General features: G+C 41.1%; 2 protein-coding genes across 16 annotated transcripts in view; one reads left to right on the top strand and one right to left on the bottom strand.

Moving 5' to 3' along the window:
- Nucleotides 1–3655, top strand: part of NCF2 (neutrophil cytosolic factor 2) — a 36843-nt gene extending 33188 nt beyond the window's left edge. The window contains exons 15-16 of one of the 2 annotated variants that reach the window (XM_005667810.3): nt 689–866; nt 3140–3655. In XM_005667810.3, the coding sequence (XP_005667867.2) occupies nt 689–866; nt 3140–3249 (288 nt within the window). In that variant the 3' untranslated portion in view covers nt 3250–3655. 2 annotated transcript variants of the gene reach the window in all.
- The window catches only part of SMG7 (SMG7, nonsense mediated mRNA decay factor), a 79308-nt gene continuing 62795 nt past the window's right edge, over nt 4432–20944 (bottom strand). For 5 of the 14 annotated variants that reach the window (XM_021063790.1, XM_005667813.3, XM_021063794.1 and 2 more), the window contains 12 exons: nt 19367–19427; nt 18081–18200; nt 16869–17157; nt 14702–14846; nt 13589–13971; nt 12594–12965; nt 11661–11810; nt 9480–9560; nt 8851–9010; nt 7729–7899; nt 7461–7606; nt 5141–6852 (listed from right to left, as the gene is read on the bottom strand). In XM_021063790.1, the coding sequence (XP_020919449.1) occupies nt 6739–6852; nt 7461–7606; nt 7729–7899; nt 8851–9010; nt 9480–9560; nt 11661–11810; nt 12594–12965; nt 13589–13971; nt 14702–14846; nt 16869–17157; nt 18081–18200; nt 19367–19427 (2192 nt within the window). In that variant the 3' untranslated portion in view covers nt 5141–6738. Of the gene's footprint in view, nt 6853–7460; nt 7607–7728; nt 7900–8850; nt 9011–9479; nt 9561–11660; nt 11811–12593; nt 12966–13588; nt 13972–14701; nt 14847–16730; nt 17158–18080; nt 18201–19366; nt 19428–20944 lie in introns of all 14 variants that reach the window. The other 9 variants (XM_021063785.1, XM_021063786.1, XM_021063787.1 and 6 more) reach the window with 5 other exon arrangements.

Below are 20944 nucleotides of genomic sequence, written 5' to 3'. Positions count from 1 at the left end.
TGAATTACTTCACTGGAAAGGTTTTTTGTTTTCTTTTGTTCACCAGGGTTTTTAAGGTTTTTAGTTATTGTTAATTTTTGTTACCAAATGTTAACGCTCGAAGGGAGTTTTTGATGGATTTGGGATGGTGCAGAAAATTTGAGGTTTTGGCCACGCCCACAGCACGTGGAAGTTCCTGGGCCAGGGACTGAACCTGTGACACATAGCAGCGACCGGAGCTGCTGTAGTGACACCACCAGATTCTTAACCCGAAGTGCCATTTGGGAACTCCAGAACATGTGTGTTTCTGATAAGCTGCCTAGCGTTTTGTGTGCTGGGAAATGGGTGTTGAATTTGGGAGTTAGGAACCTAGCTTTGATTTCGGGTTCTGTCACTAGTGACTCAACCTGTCTTTCCATTTGAGAAGAAGTAATAGCAGTACCTATTCTACTCTTTTCAGGACTCCTCTAAGGTTTCAATAAGGTTTTAAGACAACCTATGGTCTTGCAGAGCTTTAGGTTTCATTTACCCAACCATCCAGTGTTCATAAAGTTCAAGGCAGGCCCTATGCTTGGCACTGATCACAAACTCGTCTTTTCTGAGTTTCTATCTCAGGTGCTACATCAACATTTTGCCAACGGATTTCTTTCGTGATGTTCAGTGTTCACTGCAGAAGTTAGGAAGACTAACAGGCTCTTTGTTATTTCAGGGTGATGAGGGTTTTCCAGATGAACCCAAGGAAAGTGAAAAATCTGATGCTAATAGCCAGACCACAGAACCTCACCTAAAGGAAGGGAGCCAAGTGGTAGCACTCTTCAGTTATGAGGCTACCCAACCCGAAGACCTGGACTTTCTGGAAGGGGACATCATCCTGGTGATATCAACAGGTAGGTGCTACTCCTAGACTACAGAGGCTAATTTACGTGTTGGCAGAAATGAATCCAAGGGCAGAATCCAGTGAGCTACAAATGTTCACCAGGGGATTCAGCGTCCTTCCTAGCTCTCAATGGAAGGGAGCAAAATCAAGTGACCACCTTTCCATCTGTTGCTCTCAGGGGCAGGGAGGCAACAAATGGCAATTTCAATCACATTTTTGATTATAAAGATTGTTTTGGGAGCCATGGATTCGCATACCACAGTTAATGAATGGGAAGGTGGCTGGAATCATTTTGCCTTTGATATTCTACAAACTATAGTTCTTTGAATTGATGTACTTTTCGAAGATGAAGGAAGAAGAGAGCAAGTCTGCCCTTAAAAAGGAACCATTCAGAATTGCTCTCTCCAGTGACTTTCCTGGTTGTTATGAATCAAGTACATGACAAATTGAAAGAGTAAAGGTTCTAATGTAGTGCTTCCCAAAGTTAAGTATGCCAACATATCCTCTGTAGTTTATTAAATAAAAATTCATTACTTGGCTGTGCCCAAGGCATGCAGAAGTTCCTGGGCCAGGGACCCAACCTGCAATGACTTGAACCACAGCAGTGACAATGCTGGTCCTTAACCCACTGAGCCATGAGGGAACTCCCAAATTTGCGTTTTTAACAAGCTTCCAGGTAATGCTGGACTACTGACCATACACTGAGGCTTGTTCTAACTCACGATTTGAAATAGTCTTATTTCTGTCTGAAAACAAGAATCCCATCAAAAGCTTCCTTCACATGGCTGAAATGTTGTGCGTTAACAATGCAAAATAGTGAAAACCTAATACTGTTATCAATTATAACAGAAAATCCAATAGATTAAACAATAGAGTGGAAGACTGTAAAGTTGATGGGGTAAAGAGTGAGCATATGGAGTGTGTGGCAACTAACTCAAAAGATGAGGAATGAAAAACAGAAACATGATGCATAAGCAGTGCACATCTTCCAAAAGGGAGAATGGAAACTCAATCACAGAGTTGGGTTTAGAAGTTCCCATTGTGGCTCAGCAGGTTAAGAACCTGAGTAGCATCCATGAAGATGCGGGTTCGATCCCGGGTCTCGCTCAGTGTGTAAAGGATCTGGCATTGCCGTGAGCTGTGGTGTAGGTTGCAGACGCGGCTTAGATCCTGTGTGGCTGTGGCTGTGGCCGTGGCCAGCAGTTATAGCTCCGATTTGACCCCTAGCCTGAGAACCCCCATATGGTACGGGTACGCCCCCCCCCCCCAATTGAAACTTTATCCTAATACTCAAGTAGCAATAGCCTTCAGCATAAACACTTGGTGGGGCTGGGGGGTAAGCTCAACTGTATTCAACACTTGAGAGACTATTTCAAAGTTTCTCAGATTTTAATGTGAATCATTTGGGGATCTTGTTAATACAGATTCTGAATCAGGTTTGGGATGGGACCTGAGATTCTGCATTTTTAAGATGCTCCTAGGATCCATGACTTGCATTATAGGGGGATGAATCAAGACAACACTCTGCAATTAGAATTACCTTGGGTGAACTTTAGAAAATACTCTGATGTCCAGCCACACTCCACACTAATTAAAACAAGAGTTCCTGAGGACAGGATCCAAGCATCAGTACTGCTGAATGTCTGACCTAGATGTCTTACATATGGCCTGGTGGATGGACTTTGGAGGTCATATTAAGCTGTCTGATATTGGCAGAATGACCCTGAACAAGCTATTAATCTCTCTGGGTCTTTCCTTAGTTAAAATGTGGATGCTATCTATCTACAACTGAGTTATTATGAAGTCTGTGCCTGCACTTCGAAGTTTCAAAATAGCTGCCATGAAAATCCTTATATTTTATAAACATGGACTGAACCCACCACTAGCTCCATATACTAGTGAACATTCATTATTAATATATTTAGCCAACAGCATGTCCCTTTCCTTAACCAAAGATTCACAAACTAAAACTCAGTATGTTAAAAAAAAAATCGGATCTAGGGATTCATTGTTTTTTTCATCTCATTTCTCTGGTAACTTTTGGAAAAATCTAACTCATTCTTCTGCATTTTACTCCTCCACTGTCATGTCTAAGACAGAAACCAACAAGATGGCTAAGTCCTTCCTATGTTTGCTTTTTCCTCCAGTCACTTTCCATGTTGACTTTCCCTGTTAGCACAACTGCAGGTGGACAAAGACTGACAAAAGATGTATGGAATATTCAGAGGAGGGAATTTCCCTATGACTGTTCAAGAACTCTAAGTGTATGTTTCCTTTTATCAGTGAATGAAGAATGGCTGGAAGGGGAGTGCAAAGGGAAGATTGGCATCTTCCCCAAAGCTTTTGTTGAAGAACGCGCAACCACAGATTTGGAAAGCACTCCTGGAGTCTAGGATGGTTCACAACATACAAAGTTGAAGGAAAGGTAGCACTATTAGTTATGATTTAATCCTGTAAATCATTTGCAGGATTTAGCACGCCTCTGCAGTACTGTACAGAGACATAAATGGTTTGCAAATGTTAACGTATCTACTCTCCCCAGTGAAAACTTAACCTATTAGACAAGGATGTGAGAATTTATGATGACTTCCCTGGGGCTAGGGAGGGGGGTGGTGGTTGGAAGTGTCCAGAAGGGCACCGGGGGTCTTCCAGGAGGCCAATAATCTGTTTCTTGCTCTGAGTGCTGGCTGCCCAGATGTGTTCAGTTCATGAAGATTCACCGAGTTGTACACTTATTGGTACACTTCTCTGTACATATGACGCCTCAATAAAAAACAAAATAAGAGTGTATGCCACTAATACTTAAAGTGACAATAAGAAGCTGTGTTCAGAAGGCCAGTTGGTTGGTACTATCCTATTAGATAACACTTTATAATATATATATTATATATATTCGTATAATATTATACTAATACACATGATGGTATTGTTTTGGTCATCATGAAACCAAATGGCCTGGTTTTTCAGAGTTTAACTTGGGTGAAAGTTTCTATAAATACTAGACCTTCAAAGACCTGGCCTTCATCCCCCTTCTTTTTGTAGAATACATGTGATTTTGGTCAAGTGTGTAGGTACCTGTGAAAAGCACAGTTTAGGGATGAACTGTAGACTGAATCAACACCAAGGTGAAAGGGCAGCTGCTGGCACTGGCTCCCAGCGCAGTGATGGCCCAGAGGCTACCACTGGGAATTGGGAAACTTGAAATTCAGCCCCAAAGCAAAGAACACTAATTACTGTTGCTGCTCATCAGACTCAAGTGTGCTTCATGGGTCAAAAGGATAAACCACCTCTGAGTTGCCTCACTGACCACAACCGACAGCAGGGATAAAAGTGCTGGGTCGTTAACTCCTCTGTATAAGCCATTCTTTATTTATCAAGAGAAGTTTGAGTTTCTTTCTACCCCTTCATTCCACACCCATAATCATGCACGTTGGTTTAGAATGTTACTAAAGGCAAAAATAACCCCTGAGCATATTTGATTTTTGACCTTCTTTGCTTTCCCCTAGATGACTGTGAGTAGTTTGTTTTTTAAGTTAGATTCTCTTTCAGGATAGGAAAGAATCTGTAGACAGATCTGGTTGGAGAGAACATGGTTTAATTAAAGGCAAAGCTGATTTCAGCAGCTGCAGGTCTTGCACAGACAGACCAAAACAAAACAGAAAAAAAAAACCAAAAAAAAAACAAAAACAAAAAAACAAAAAAAAAAATACAAAAGAAAACTTTACTACACAAAACCAGTTTCTGATAAAGATTCTCCTCTCCCTCATTACTCCACACTGAGGATGATAAGGCGAGGAACCCCGCCCCAGGAGTCAGAAAACATTCCAAACACCAAATTCTCATGCAGAAATGGGGCTGCAGATGGGACGTGGGCACTACAGGAGCGAGACGGTGAAGCCGGTTAGCTTGAGGTGCAAGAATTGGTGACAGTTCAAACACTGGAATGTTGCAGCTGCCTGAATGCAGAGCTCACACACACAAAGTGGGTAAAGGCAGCAGGGAAGGAGGCTTGGGAGGGAGGGAACTGGAGCAAGGTGGGCCGGGGAAGGGGCTGGAGAGAAGCACAAAGGGTTTCATATTGCCATTAGGTGGGGGACGTCACCCTTTCAGACCTTTCAAAATAAAACAAACAAAAAAACCCAAACACCATGTCAAACTAAAAGCAATAATGGAAGCATACGGGACTCCAACCACTCTCTTGGAAGAGCAACGAGCATTGATCTCACCCCTTTCCTTTGCTGGGGTTGCCCAGACTCCAGTGACGACCGGGGCTCCTGGATGTGCTTTGCTCTGCAGCTGTTTTGCAGCTCTCAAGTCCCACGCTAGCTCCACACACTCACACGCACTTCCCTCCCCTCCCGGAGAGCAGATGGGCCGGAGTGCGTGCATGAACACTCACACACACACGCAAAGGAGAGACCTCCCAGAAAATAACCCTACCCTAGCACAGCAACTGGACATTTAGATTGTTTTCATAATTTCCCCTTAAAATATTACTTTTCCAGGAAATGACTATCAGAAATGCTTTTCTTCTGTCTCTACACAAGAAAATTTTCAGTCCTCTTTCCTTCTAATAAATATCAAATAAAAGTTTATTTTCCTTTCTTTCGCCTTTTCCAGAATGGACTGCGTTGTGTCTTCTTCTGTGCGTGATGCACACGTGTCCGTGTTGCCTTGAATTTCACTCTGAAAGCAGAGGCTGGGAGACTGCAGCTGGGCGGGGGCCCGGCCCCTCTGTGGGCGGTGCAGACGCCGCTGCCGCTCGCTTCCTCTCCAGACTGTCTTTCGGGTCCCAACTGCTGGACCCCATGCTCTTGCTTCTTGGTGAGATGTTGTACACATGAGGAGTAAAAACGACGACTAGCACGCAGCAGAGGGCAGAAGAGGGATGGAGGTAGGGACGAGGAGGAGGTGGGTGGTAAGTAGGATGGGGGGCACAAAACCCAAACAACAACAAAAACCACACTGAAAGCTTCTACCTATTACAGTGTGTCAGGCCGTGAATGGCTAGCCTGCCTTCCGTGAGACTGCTTGCTATGCTACCATAAAATGTACAGGAGTCAAAAACATTAATTTAAAATCCTACAGCAGTCGTCTGCTAGTCCAGCCCAGCACCACCACCCACGCTGCATCCTCGACTGGGGCTCGAGCACCTACAGAGTGAAGGGCATTTCCTGCTGGAGTCTCCAGGCCAGAGGCGGGCCCACCAGAACCTTCTGAGTCAAGTTGAGGCCTCGTCCTCTCCCTTATGGAACGTTTCCACTGGCTGAAGAGGTCAGTTTCCCCATCCTGTCACCACCAACCTCTCACCAACAGGAGCAGTGCACGGGGCTCTCCTTGCTACACACTGACTAGAAGAAGCACATCTGTGTATGGAAGAATTCAGTGTGATATTTACTACTGGGAGTAATAATAATAATAATAAAAGATGTTCAGGAATAATTTCAACTACATTCTCAGTCAGCAAAGCAATCATTAATGGATTCCTATTTTATTCCCCAAAGAGGAAAAAAGGACTGAGAAGTTCCCATTGGCTTCTCCCATCTGCCTTCCCTTCTCAGCTTTCACTTCCCATGTGGCTGGGGACATGCACGGTGGAGAAGGTGAGAGGCGGTGACATCAGGTAACTGAGTGAGACAAACAGCAGTTCCTCTCTCCCTCCGGAAGGCCCGGGGGGACGGAGAGTTCCTGATGGTTTTTTCTTTTTGTTGCACTGCAGACATTTCGTGCACACTCAGCGGGCTGGTGGAACACTTACACCCTCTCAACAGCAAGAAACAGAAAAGAGGGCTGCCACCTGCAGGGGACTGTGTGGGCCAGTCCTGCAAACCCAACATGCCATGGTTTATGGAGCCTTCATTCCCAGGGATGCCACTTTGGCCTCAGTGTGGAGGGTTCATGGTGCCTTGTCCCCGCTGCTGTTTCTGCTTCTGCTGCATTAACAGCTGCTCCAAAGCGGAAGGTCCAGGATGCATCATGGAACTGGACCAGATAGACTGAAAAACAGCCCAGAGCTTGTCAGCAGAGGTCAAACGTCGGGTTGTTTGAAAGGGATTTGTTTTTCAATCCCTGCCAAACATAAAGGCATACATGTCCCAAGATCCCCACCTCCTAAAAAAACATCCAGCTATTAGAAAAAGTTCTTGTAAGACCAAGTCTTCAAGACTGGTTACTTCCCATTAAGATCATTTTAAACCAGAAAAGGTGAAAGTATGTTTTATATAAAGTCTTTTTTAGTAAAACTGAGCTCCATGTGAGACCACAGAGCATTTACTAGAAAGGTTTTAGGCAAAGAAAGCATTTTTAAAATTAGATACCCTTCTTTTACTTGTTCAGAAAAGGCTTAAGTAAAATATTCCAAGATGAGTCAAGAATTTTCTTAATCTTAGAATCCAAATAAAAACCTTCTTTATGTCTGTCCCCCTGAGGATACTGCTTTATCACTAGTACATTCGCAATTAAAAAAAAAAAAACAACAACCCTATTCAAGAATCTTAGAAGACCATGTTTCTTGGCCTTTGCTAGATATGCCAAGAATCAATCAATTCTAAGGGCCTATGAAAGCAGAGACATCTCGTGTGGTTCTGGTTCCTAACCCACTCACCTTTAGGCTTTCCATGAGGACAGCAGAGGAATCCTCCATGGAGGGGCCATGGCCTGTCCAGGAACCACCTGGAGTGCTAGCCTGATGCCAACTGCTCTCAGAGGATGATGTTGCTGAGAGATAATCAATGCCAAATCCACCCATGGCTAGGAATGAAAAGAGAGAAGAATAACTCAAGAAAATGTTCTATCATTGCCAAACAGCAAAAGCTAGGGGAGGTTACACTAAGTTATTTCACTTTTGCTACACAATAAAGTTTGGGTCTCACCTGGCTTATCAGTTTTCCACCGATCTGCAGTTCTCCTATCCCTGTTATCTGGAGTCCCAATGGGTCCAAAGTTGGAGAATGGGACAGAATTATGGTTGTGTGTTGGAGGGGAGCTTGGCAGGCTGCTTGGGTTGGAGGAATGAGGAGATTGGCTGGCTGGTGTTGAATGATCTATTGAATAATAGCAACACAGGACATTAAATAGAGAAGATGTTTCACAAAAATATCACGAATGAAAGTTTCCCATAGATTTGGTCACTTAAATTCTACTAAAAATAACCAAAGGGCTTTGGGAGAAAGACAAAATAAAAGCCTTAAGAGAATCTGCCATATGCACTAACTGGTCTTGCTGTACATATATCTAAAGCACATTTTCCGCCTTTAAATAAAACAAAACAGTAGACAATTTTGCCAAGTGCACGCACTGTTTTGGTATGCCTACTTCAGACATGTATATACTGGTCTTCTCTATCAGAAGAGAACTGCCTAACCTTAAGAATTACTATCAATTCTCTATTTTAAAAAGTGTATAACTTTTCCTACAAAGAAAACTAAAAAACAGCTGGAAACCTTAAAATAAAACTCTTATTTACCTCCCTTATGACTGTGCTCATTACTAAAGGTGTAAAACAGCTTTTTTAGTGGTATTAAGTGAACCAGCTCATCAGGCTTTTTTCCTATTTTCTTTCAGAAGTTACTTTAAAAACACACTAAAAAATTAAAAAAGTGGAGTTCCCATCATGGCTCAGTGAAAACGAATAGAGACTAGGAACCATGAGGTTGTGGGTTCGATCCCTGGCCTTGCTCAGTGGGTTAAGGATCTGGCATTGCCATGAACTGTGGTGTAGGTCACAGATGTGGCTCAGATCCTGCACTGCTGTGGCGTAGGCGGGAGGCTACAGCTCTGATTCGACCCCTAGCCTGGGAACCTCCATATGCCACAAGTGTGGCCCTAAAAGCAAAAAATAAATAATTAAATAAATAAATAAATAAATAAATAAAATGAAAGCAAACAAAATCCACCAAAACACTAATATATTTAAAATTACAAAATCATGCTAAATCTTAATCGACTTGAATATACGGAAATGCAAGGTCTATAATTTCAAGGTTAGTCAGTACCTGAACTGGCTGGAAGTGATGGAGACCACGGAGTCCCCTCAAAAAGGGAGTAGAGTGATGTTTCCTGGGGGGCAATCGTAGGGTTAAGTTCTGCTTTGGAGCTGGTTGTCAGGTTTTTTCCATATACCTCATTGAACACACTGTTATTGGGATATCTTTCCTGAAAGGCAATGACCACCAAGTTATTAACAAACTCAGTCCAAAGAGACTTAGGAAAATGCAGTGCTCGTGCTCATGGATGCTTGATACGTCCTAAGCTTTCTTGGCAAAACAAACTTCTGAAGGCTTTTATTTCTGTTTCTTTCAGTTTTCCTGTTTAATTCATTTGCCCTTTTCTTTCCTTCACCCTTGATTCCGCTCTATGTGACCCACCCAGGTTAAAAGTATGAATAATTCATTTGGCTGAATAACAGAGCACTGAGGATTTTAATATTAATGGGAAGTTAAACAGTTCAAACCATAACACACAAGCCTCTAGTGTACTCCAGAGAAAGAGGGGAGCCATAAAATCAAATACCTGGAAGACACCAATATATGGAAGAGAAAAACAGACGTACTGAAACAGAAGGGGAAACAAAATAATAACCCACGATAAAAGCACAAAGCAGGATTCTTCACTGTGTACGCACCTGATTGAGAGAGAATCCGGTGAGGGACAGGAAAGGGGATGAATGTGACATGAGCTCCGAGGGCTTCTCCAGTAAGGATTTCTTCACAGTCCCGGAAAAAAAAAGGCAGTTAAATTAGGCCTTCCACTGTCTTAATAATAAGTAACTTTAAGATACCATATACCCAAAGTAAAAGACTACAATTTAAGCATACTTATATGCTTATACTCACCAATCTTATACAATTTAAGGCTGAGAAGATGTAAATTCAAATTTGTTAACACCATGACACCAGCTAAGTGTCAGCTACCACAGGCGAGTCAGAGCCCTCCCTGATCAGCACCTCTAATCTAGTGCGGAGATCCTGGCAGGGAGCAGAACCCCTGGAAATTGGCAGTTCAGAGTGTTCATGAGGCAAGAACCTCAGGAACCCCTCTGTCAATAGCTGCATTTCAAATACTCTCCAAACAAGATGCTGAACTGTTTTCTCCCTAAATTTTTAAAGCACTGACATGAACGATTTTATAAAAGCTTTTAAATCATTTGACAACTTTTGTTAGCATGGTTCCTAAGCACTCTATTTGTGGTATATATTAAAATAGTTGCGGAGTTCCTGTTGTAGCTCAATGGTAACGAACCTGACTAGGATCCACAAGGACGTGGGTTTGCTCCCTAGCTCTGCTCAGTGGGTTAAGGATCGAGCATTGCTGTGAGCTGTGGTGTAAGCCAGCAGCTGTAGCTCCCATTTGATCCCTCGCCTGGGAACTCCACATGCTGAGGGTGCAGTCCTAAAAAAAAAAAAAAAGTTGCTAAAGTCAAGTCGACATTTATCAGCCCTAAGAAAGTAATCAGGAAGGAAAAAAAAAAAAAAAAAGCCGAATCTCTGATGCTGTCACTGAATAGTTGGGTGACAAACATAAACACCTGCTTCATGCAAGGCACCTTCACAAGCATTATGTCATGAACTGTATTAAATACAGGAAGAGCTACAGTCAAGGTTTTATAAACATGAAACAAACAAACAAACAAAACCCACTAAAAAGCTCTCCCTCTGCTTGCTCCACCATCAGCTTCACTTCCAACGGAAGGGGCAAGCACGGCAGGAACTAAGGGATTAGGAACCAAGGGGACAGAGAGGACTTCCTCTGCGCCCCTCAAGCCACCTCGGTAAAAAAGCAGCAAGAAAGGCAAACACACAGAGGCGTGAGCTCAGCTGCTGGGTTTTCCACACACCTAGGTGCTGCCATTATACTACTACTGTCGAGGTGTTTGGAGGATCTGATGGCCACTCACTTGGGAAAATTCTTAAGGGAACTTTAAGTGCCAGGGACAGTGGTGTCTGTCATGAGTGCACTTTCATTTCATTAACGTTTCCTTGCTCAGTGTTCATGGGAAAGAAACAGCAAGAAAGTGGAAATCAAAACTGTTATGTTTTATTAAGATGGCATGATCGGAGGGGGAAAAACCTCACAGCAAACATCTTTCTTACAGTTCCCCACCCTCAGTAAAATAACAGGTAAACAACACATCCTTTGAAATGTAGACTGGGTTATAGCGGATTATTTGTTAAAGGCACCACAAATCAATTCTTAAGGCTTTATTTTACGTCATTCTAGTTATTTATCTTTATATTCACTCATTTATGGTATTCCAACAGTGTTTATAAAGAGAATCCTCTTCATTTCCATTCATTCTGACTCTGGCTTTACGAATTTGGCTCTGAATTTAGATCAGGGCTCTTAGATAGCCAAACAGAAAAGGACAACATACTGTTTAGTAAAACCAATCTAGAATCTTTTCATTCAGTAAAATACCTAGAACATTATTTCATTTCATACTCTGAACACACGAGGAACTTTCTCCTAAGCAAGATTAAATGACACTGAAATTCCTGGGTGCAGATGGAAGTGACACCTGAAAAGTAAGTTAGTTTGCCAGCATCACAACCTGGGTGTGACCGGCCCTACAGGATGCTTTCCAGATAACACATAAACAAAGCTATCACTCTCAGATTTGGGGAAAATACGACTCAGAAATGTTTTGCCATGTTTTACTACCATCTGAAGATTAGTTTGGCCAATCAGAAAATAAGTTTTAAAATTCTGTAAAAAAGGAAAGCCCTAGAAAAGAAGACACCATCTACTCCAAAATCTCAGAAAAGAAGCTGAGGTTAGAACAAGAAGTATTATGTCAAATACATACAAAGAGGCTTCGTCCAGGAAGAGAGGCGAGAGGTCCCAGCAGAGCTGGGTAAAGATCAGGAGGGTTAGAAAAAATCAGCTCTTCCTCTTCCTCCAAGGCAGCCAGACTCTTTAACAGGTCCGGAGGAAGCAGAGGGGAGCCCTTGGGGTCCTAGTGACAGAAAGGATCACAGTGAGATGCAGTAAGGGATGAGAAAAGCACAAAGAAGTAGCAGCGTGATTAGGGAGATTAAAGCAACTAAAGTCAAGGAAGAAACAGTGAATAGTGAGACAGGATTATGTTAAGAGGAAAAAGCTCTGAAACACCAAAGCAAAGTGATACAAGGACAATGGTAGAGAAAGACTGCCACAACAGAAAGAAGCACAACAGTGACAGACAAAGAGCAGAAAAGGTTAACTTGGGCAGTAAAACAATGCCACAGAGCAAAGTGATTAGCATAACTGTGCTAACAGAGAAACAGCTTTTTTTTTTTTTTTTAAAGTTAAAAACAATCCCCTGTTTATCATGAATAAAAGGGGCAAGGATGGGGGAACTCCACTATCAAAGACAACTGGCTGACTTTGTTCCTCTCAGAAAGCAATTTGTTAAAATATGCAGTAAACCTATTTTTAAACTTAGATGATTCAGCCCAACTGAGAGGAGCTTTGTCTCAGAATTCTCTAACATGCTGTGTTAGAGATTTCTGCACATGATTTCTCTGCCAGACCATCACAGTTCAAAATCAGGAACAGGATTCCTCAGCCTCCCCAAATCAAGCACACTGTGCAACTGTGAAGAGGAGACCAAGAGCTGCACCCACCTACAAAACAGCACTCTATAGCACTAATGAATTAGAATCACTTTTTAAAAAATAAACATCTACTTGGGAAATTCAAAAGATATGCAGCCCCAGACCTATCTCTGAAGTGCCTGGTGACAGGAAAGGACACGCACCTCAAATGGCATCCTGGGCACAGGATCCTGCTCTGGACGGAAGACTCCTGGGGACCGTTTGCCCCTGCGGTCCATGTTGGCTTGCTGTGACATTACAGCTCTGTTACCAGCCATGCTGTAGGAAGAATCCCAGTAGAATTCTGGGATCTTGACTTCTGAGGGATTATGGTTATATGGCTCCATGGGAAAAGGCTTCATTTTTTTCTCTAGAGGCTGTTGCTGCATTACAGGAGGTTGCAATGACGGCTCAAACAGTTTTATGGGGTCTTGGGTTTGAAGGTAGTAGGGCTGTTTCACAGGCATGATTTTCCCTAATGGGCCTTGAACCTGAGGGGGATTCCACAGCTGTTTGGAGGCATCTGCCTGTGGATACTAAAAAAGAGATAGATGCCTGTCACCAAGATGAGGATAAAGTGCAATGTTACTTACACTCAGTAGTGAGGAATCACAGAAAGAACTTGAGAGATTTACCACCAGCAAAACTCTAGGCAATACAGTTTCTTTTGCCCTTTAGGTTTTTTTTTTTAAATGCACAGAGCTTTCTGGGAACACATTAAAGAGGTTTAATAAACGAGGGTGTGCATGTGGGTGGGCGGACATACTTCCCCTTCCGCTTCAAGTGCTGTGGGGATGACTATTTCAAGCTGGTGTCACATCACTCTTAACATCTCATCAAGATTAGGATCCCATTTCCCTTCTTACATTAGGTTCAAATAGGGGGAAATTATTTACAGAAAACCCTTCTTTATAAAGCTGGCAACTAGAAGGGACAAAGAATGGTAGTTAAGATCTATTATCCCTTACGAAAGTAAAAAGGAGAACCTCCGAACTTTCCTAAACAGCAAAGAGAAGCCTTAAGTGTTCCCATCATCATTGCAAGTCTAAGCATGAAGCAGCTGAATGCTTAACTAGTATTTTTAATTAACTAAACACTAAATAATTTCAGCCCTCCCCCTCCTTATTTCAGCTGGACTGTATATGCAACTGTAACTTACCTGCTGGAATCCAGAGTGGTGAGGAGGGCTTTTCCCCAAAGCTGGCACAGCTTTTGTAGGGGACTGCTGTTGCTGAGCTAGAGCTTGAACCTGCAACTGGCTTGTAGACTGTGCTGTTGGCTGAGCTGGTAAAGATGTAAGGGGTTGCTGAGAAGGTGGCTGTGGTTGTTGAGGTCCCTGGTTCATTGGCCCTGGTCCAGAGGGCCGTTGCTGGCTGTAAGGAATGTGGGACTGTTTCCCAGCTTGCACCTGGTTTCCTGCTGGAGAGTGAGCTGTAGGCTGAAGAAAGGTTCCTGGGACAGAAACACCAGCTGGGAAGGTGTAACCTGAGCCCATAGAAAATGCCACAGGAGGGGGGATAACATATGTTGGGGGCGGGAACCCTTCAAAATAGAAGAACACAGCTTTAGTTCTAAGGAAACTTAGCCAAAGAAAGGCAAAAATTAGTCATTTTGGGGTGGGGTGAAGAAGAGGTCCCCTAATAAATTATAAAAGACAGGGACCAACCATCAAGGCTGGGCAAGTGTCAGTCTTTAACCTGGTTTCAAGAATTAAACATAGACTACTGACTGCTACTTCTAGCCACTGAAGTAACTGAGTGTCTCTCTCTCTTTTTTCCTTTTTACATCCGCACCTGTGGCATATGCAAGTTCCCAGGCTAGGGGTCGAATCATAGCTGCAGCTGTGACCTACACCACAGCCACAGCAACATAGGATCTGAGCTGCATTTGTGATCTACACTGCAGCCTGCAGCAACGCCAGATCCTTAACCCACTGTGCTCGGCCAGGAATTGAACCCACATCTTCATAGACACGTTGGGTCCTTAACCTACTGAGCTACAATGGGAACTCTTAGAGTGTCTTAAAGGTTGTTTCTTAGATGCCATGTTTCGTGACAGGAATTCCTTCATAACAACAAGCATGCACATGACACAAACTACAGAGAAACAGCTCAAAAATAATTTCATAAACATTAGGGAAAAGAGAACTTCCTTTTACCTTTTAACATTTTGGTTTAGTTATGTCACTCAAAGTATAAAATTACTCAAAAGGTGAATAGAAACTCCTACACAAATGGAATTCAGTAGAAGAAATTACAAAACATGTATTTACCTGGCCGGCTGGGAAGAGGAGGAAAGGCTCCAGGGTGATGAATGGGGATGAACTGGGAGTTACTTGCTTGACTTGGGGTTTGAGTTACAGGTGTTTTCCTGGCTTCAGACACTGGAGTCTTTCTTAATTCTGTCTGTGATTTTACCTATGACCAACCAGAAGCAAAACTATAATAATCTGAAACTCAAAATTTGTCAAAAAGAAGCACCTACTCTAAGAAAGTATTTAAAACCTCGTTATGTCAAAAAAAGTATGTGTTGAAGATATTTAATTTTGCCTAAATTTAAAATGGGAAAATCAAATTATTTTGCTGCCAATAAAAGATAGAAGGGCTTAATTTTACTTGTGTGTAATTCTTTCGCTTGCACCAAATCCTAAAAGTACAAAATATAGAAAAGACTTTAGGATTCATTTGTTTTACAAGCAAGACACCTGATGCCAAAAGGTTAGAAAACTTGCCTATGATCTTATGCTACCTGTTACGGGCCCCAGGGCCCCGAATATCCTAATTCATTAAGTAAAGTACATGAATTATGAATTAATAATGACCACTAACCCACAGATGAGACACTCTGGCCTTTAGTTTAACTTTATCTGGGCCGTCTTAAGGGTACCAATTAGGCATCTACCCACCACCCTGCAACCCTACCACCCTTCAGAATAAATGAGGATACTCTGAGCAGTAAGGAGAGGCCCTATATCCTACACATGGAGCCAGAGAGAAGTAGATGTCACATGCATTGCTCAAGTAATACAAAGAAGAAGAAAATGAGGGGAAACAGGTAGCATTTATAAAAGACTTAGGATGACATTCAGAGGGTGGCGATATGACTACTGTCAGGTTTTCTTTAATCATCAATAAGTAGATTTAAAAGGGATAAGAAAAAGAGATTTTGTTTTCCAACTAGACCTTTTTGGGAGGCAGTTCCAGAAAATGGAGGCAGAGCAGGCAGGAAATGCTGAACTCTTTACACCTAAAACACTGGTCCTGCGGCTTTATAGTTCTTTTGGTTTTTTTCCTTGCCTTTCCCTAGCACTTCTCACTCTCTCCATGCCTTTTCTTAATTTCTAACATGTTTTTCTCTATGTTTCTCCCCCTACTATTAATCTTAAAATGTAACTGTTATGTTCTTATTCCTCCTCCCCCTGGCAAAAACAACAACAACAAAAAACAAAAAACAAAACACCCCCCCCAAAAAAAAACCCCAACGCAGTAAGGGAAATACATTGCAGGTACTGTTTACTGGCAAGCAGCCTTCAAAAATGTAAGATTCCTCATGCCTACTGCAAACAAACACTTTTGCCAAAACGTGTTAATGAATCAACTAGCTATAGGTATTTACATAAACGTGAGTGGTACTAATAAAATCAGCAGAGAGAAAAGACCTTTTTCTATTTATATGAAATCATCTCTCTCTCTCTCTCTTCGGAAAGGTATTTAATAAAATAAAAATAACTGAGCAGTGTTTATCTTTTCCCAGCAAGACTTGGGTTCTCGCTTTACAAATTCACATGAACCAAGGTAACACTAAAGTTATCTTGACAGGTACAACGTCAAGGAAAAGAACTTCACTGTTTTCCAAGAATATATTTATTTTGTATAGTGAATCTGGAAAAACAAAAACAAACCAAAAACCAAAAACTGTGTAAGCCTTAACACTGGTTCTATGGGATCTACAAAAGACTGCAAGTTTCCCACTATAGCCTCTGGCATCATACCTTCCAAATAAAACGCAATTCTTTGTGGAATTAATAGCTTTGTGACTAGTCATTTCCGTGACTTTAAGTGGAGAGAAGTGATAAACATGTCAAATCAGGTTGAGATTTTTTTTCATTCTTATTACAATTCCTGAGAATTGATGGAATACCCATCTACCAGAGCTCTTTACATGACCTTACTCTGCAGCCCTCTAAGAATGCATTCAAGCTCCCAGAAGAGCCAATTCTCAGGGCTTTAGGAACAAAATGAAAACTCTTGCCTTTTGTGTGAGCCTTCCTCTACCTGCTTTATAGTTCAAATACAGCTTACCTGCACTGCCACACTCTGCTTTCCTGTTTCCTGTAACTTTTCTAAGGTGCATTTCTTGGTTTCTGTTTTCCTCTTGGTGGTGTCCTTCTTTCCATCATTCTTAGTTACAGTTATTCCTTTGCTATAGTCCCTTCTCACCTCTTTGGGAGGAAAACTTCTTCCTTGGTCTCTGTTCCCTTCTCGTGGCTTAATGTTCTCTTTGAAGGTGACCACTGGTTTCTCTCCTGTGTCACAGTTGTTGCTTAGATTCCGGCCTGTAGACAGCACTGACTTCAGTCCTGGGTTCCCATCGGCAGCCAGGGATTCTATCATGGATGTCTCTTGCAGAATGAGGTTCTCTTTGGCTTCACTGGGGTCTTCCAGTATTAACTCTGGGATTTCTGTGATAAACAACAATTTCCCTACCTCATTTTCACACTGAATCAGCCTAAAAAAGTAAAAATAAATCCATATATGAAAAATATAAATCTAAAAAACAATAACAATTGAACTGTGTGTGGGTCCCACAGCCAAAACATTCCCAGTCTCAAAATGTGGGAAACAGCACGATATAACGGTACGGATGTAGGTAACATAAAACGCAGGTATGCAGAAATTCCAACTCTCATTATCCCACTTAACATCACAACACATTCCCATGCCCTTTTAATATTTTCTAATAATTATAGCTATATTTACCGAGGATGGTTTAAGCACAAGACACTAGACTAGGCCCTTGAAGTAGCGATAATTCCTATTTTATAGGTGTGAAAAATGAAGCTTGTCAGTATTAAGTTTATTCCAACATGCAACAATGTAAGTGCTTCCATTTTATACAAACCTGAATATAAAAATGAATATGAAATAGTTACTGACTCTGAAAAGGTTATAATTACTTGCAGAGATCTTAAGGACTCATACCTAGGGAAAAGTGGTGGAACTAGAAACTGAAATCAAATGACTCTAAAACCTATATCCTTTCTATGACACCAACTACCAAATCTACTTTTATTTAACCAGCCACTAGCACCATCCTGGTCTGTCTTGACAGAAACTGACCACCATGCCCCTGTCAATACAAATCACTATTAACTGTGAACAAACAATTTAGTTAGGTTTATACAGACATTTATAAATTAGAGCAGAAGCTCATGATAAATGATGGAGACAGGATAGTTCCTCTATAATAAGCAGTGTAATGAGAGAAAAGAGATTAAATAAAGCGATACGTATACGATCATTAGGGTCATAATTTGAGTTGTGTTACCAGCATTTTGACTTGAGTTTATAATCAATAGGATTATACCAGAGTTTAAAACTCATTGGGGTGTGTGTGTGTATGTGTGTGTGTGTGTGTCTGATGAGGAATACCTTGGCTGATTATCTGCGATCCATTTGCCTATAGAGATCAAGCGCTGCTGCCGTATTTGTCGCTGCTGACCCTCTTTGTCTCCTGTAATACCCTGGTGGCCTTTGGAAAAATCCAAGTTCCTAAAATTGATATAAGAAAATTACAGAAAACTAAACTGCTAAAGATATTTTCCAGGCAATCAAGTTCACCTAATGAACTTGATTTTTCCATATGGGTTAACTGTTTGATGTCATCAGCTTTGTTTATTTGAATTTATACTTGCCAAAATTTTAAATACAATGAAACAAAGTAGATACTATATAAACTTCACTACATTATCATGATATTCTTACTTATATTTAACTTTGTAGTTGGGAAGTTCAAATCAATCCCAACCTTTTATTAGGAAAGATTCTTTTATTGTAAGAGTAATGTTTTCATTAACACTTACCTTGCGTCATAAGCAATTTACTTCAAATGATCATGGCAATGCCTACTCCAACAAACAGTATTAATCTATCCACTTTAAGGTGGACCAATTTAACTCAGAAAAATGTATAAATATAAAGTATAGAGGGCAAAGAACTCACTGACATTAGAAAGGCAAGTCAACCTAAAAAATAAGACGTTTTTTCATTAAGTTATCTTTGATTAAAAAAAAAAAAAAAAAAAAAAAAAAAAAAGAAGCATCTAAGAATGGCTAGGCAGTAGGCCAGATGCTAGGGATACAAAGATAAATGCAAAATAGTTCCACCTTAAGGAACAATTATGATTTAACCTGAAAAATAAAAACTAAGCAAAGAATGAGAGAAGCATAAAAAAGAAGGGCTAGTTTCTTCTGATAAGCTTTGGAAAGGTTTCACAGAGTAAGCGATACCTGAGTTAGATCTTGGAGAGGTGTGATTAAGTGCTGACAGGTTGGCAGGCACAGGGCAGGAGAAAATGGGAATGCTATAGGCACAGCGTGAACAAAGTTTTCAAGGAATGCAAGTACAGAGCTATTTAAGAATGGGACATAGTGAGTGTGTGTTATGTGTAAGTACTGGGGGGGAGGAAGGTGAAAGTGGTAGAAAAAATGGCTGAAAAACTAAGCTTTTGGACATTAAGCTAAAAAAACATGGTAACAGCTAGGGACGGGGTAAATCCATGCTTATACTAGCAATGGGACATCATCAGGTGTATACTTTAAAACCTAACTGCAGAAGCTAAGCAGAAATGGACTATATGAGGAGAGGAACTTTTAAGCAGGGAGGCTGATTAGGAAGCTTTTTTATATTCTATGTAATCAGTGGTAAAAGCTACCTACCTGAAAGAAGGTCTCAAAGCCAAGAATCCTTGTAACTCAAATTCCTCTGGAAGCGGTGTAGCTAGAGAGGACAAAAATCAAGATGTGTAAACATTTTAATTAAAACATTTTTGTTCAGCAGAATACTGTTTCCTAAGTTTAAAAAAAATGAATGTTTTCTAGACAGAATCAATAGTGCTCATGGTTTTCTGTTCTTCTTTATAATAATCCTATTAAAATAACTTACCTGTCAAACCCCTGCATGTTGGTTTTGGGCCCTAGACATTGCCCTAACATGAACCTATGACTCAATGCCAAGGAGGATGCCTATGATGGACTACTCCCCGCCCCCGCCGCTGAGTAGTCTTAAAAATTCACAGCCTTAAAGATGCATCCAGTAATCATGAGGTTTGGATTATCTCCTTGTTAAATGAATGTACGGACTATCAACACTGACATCACCTGGGAGCTTGTACGAAATGCAAAATCTCGAGTATTTTCCCAAACCTACTGAGTTACAAACTGCATTTTAACAAGATCCCAGGGGATTCATTTGTAAATTTGATGCCTGTGGAGCACTGACCTAAGAGGAGAAAAATAATCAGAAAGGAGTCAACTACGGATTGTTCAGTGCAGGTTTATATATAATGGGGAAAATGTCAAAGCTAGTGGACAATGATTAAATAAATTATGATAAACCCACAGGATGGAGTATGAAGTAGCCTGTAAAAATCATGTTTTAAAATGTTTAAATGACAAAGGAAAATGCTAACAATATAAAGTTAAATTTAAAAAGCAGATACAAGAACAAAATAATGAATGCCATTTGCAGCAACATGGATGGAACTAGAGACTCTTGTACTAAGTGAAGTCAGAAAAAGACAAATACCGTATGACATCACTCATATCTGCAATCTAATATATGGCACAAATTAACTTTTCCACAGAAAAGAAAATCATGGACTTGGAGAATAGACTTGTGGTTCCCAAGGGGGAGGGGGAGGGAGTGGGATGGATTGGGAATTTGGGGTTAATAGATGCAAACTATTGCCTTTGGAATGGATAAGCAGTGAGATCCTGCTGTATAGCACTGGGAACTGTATCTAGTCACTTATGATGAAATAGGATCATGTGAGAAAAAGAATGTATATATATGTATGTGTGACTGGGTCACTTTGCTGTACAGTAGAAAATTGACAGAACACTGTAAACCAGCTATAATGGAAAAAATAAAAATCATTAAAAAAATAAAAAGTAGATACAAAGCTGTATTGAATACCAATCACATGCAGGTGTGTGTATGGACACACAAGCAAAAGCCTCAATGAAAACACACGATCATGTGCGTAGTACAGAAAGTATCTCTGTGCGAGACAACTAAGGGTGACTTGTGTGCTTTATCTTTGTATGTCCCTAATGCTCTATGGTAAGCAAGCACTGCTGTGGCAGAGTAATTTGTTTACAGTATTTCCTTAAAACAAAGAAACAAACTAGTAAGAATGAGGAAGGGAAGAAGACGGAAAGAATCTGAAGGTACTCCACTCTCTGGACACCTCTTTAAATGTAGCTGAACAGGAGAATAAGCTGCTGAAAGAACTC

This window comes from Sus scrofa, chromosome 9, assembly GCF_000003025.6.
Source record: "Sus scrofa isolate TJ Tabasco breed Duroc chromosome 9, Sscrofa11.1, whole genome shotgun sequence".
NCBI classification, from domain to species: domain Eukaryota; kingdom Metazoa; phylum Chordata; class Mammalia; order Artiodactyla; family Suidae; genus Sus; species Sus scrofa.
Note: the sequence above shows the minus strand (reverse complement) of the source record. Positions and strands in the feature narration are given on the sequence as shown.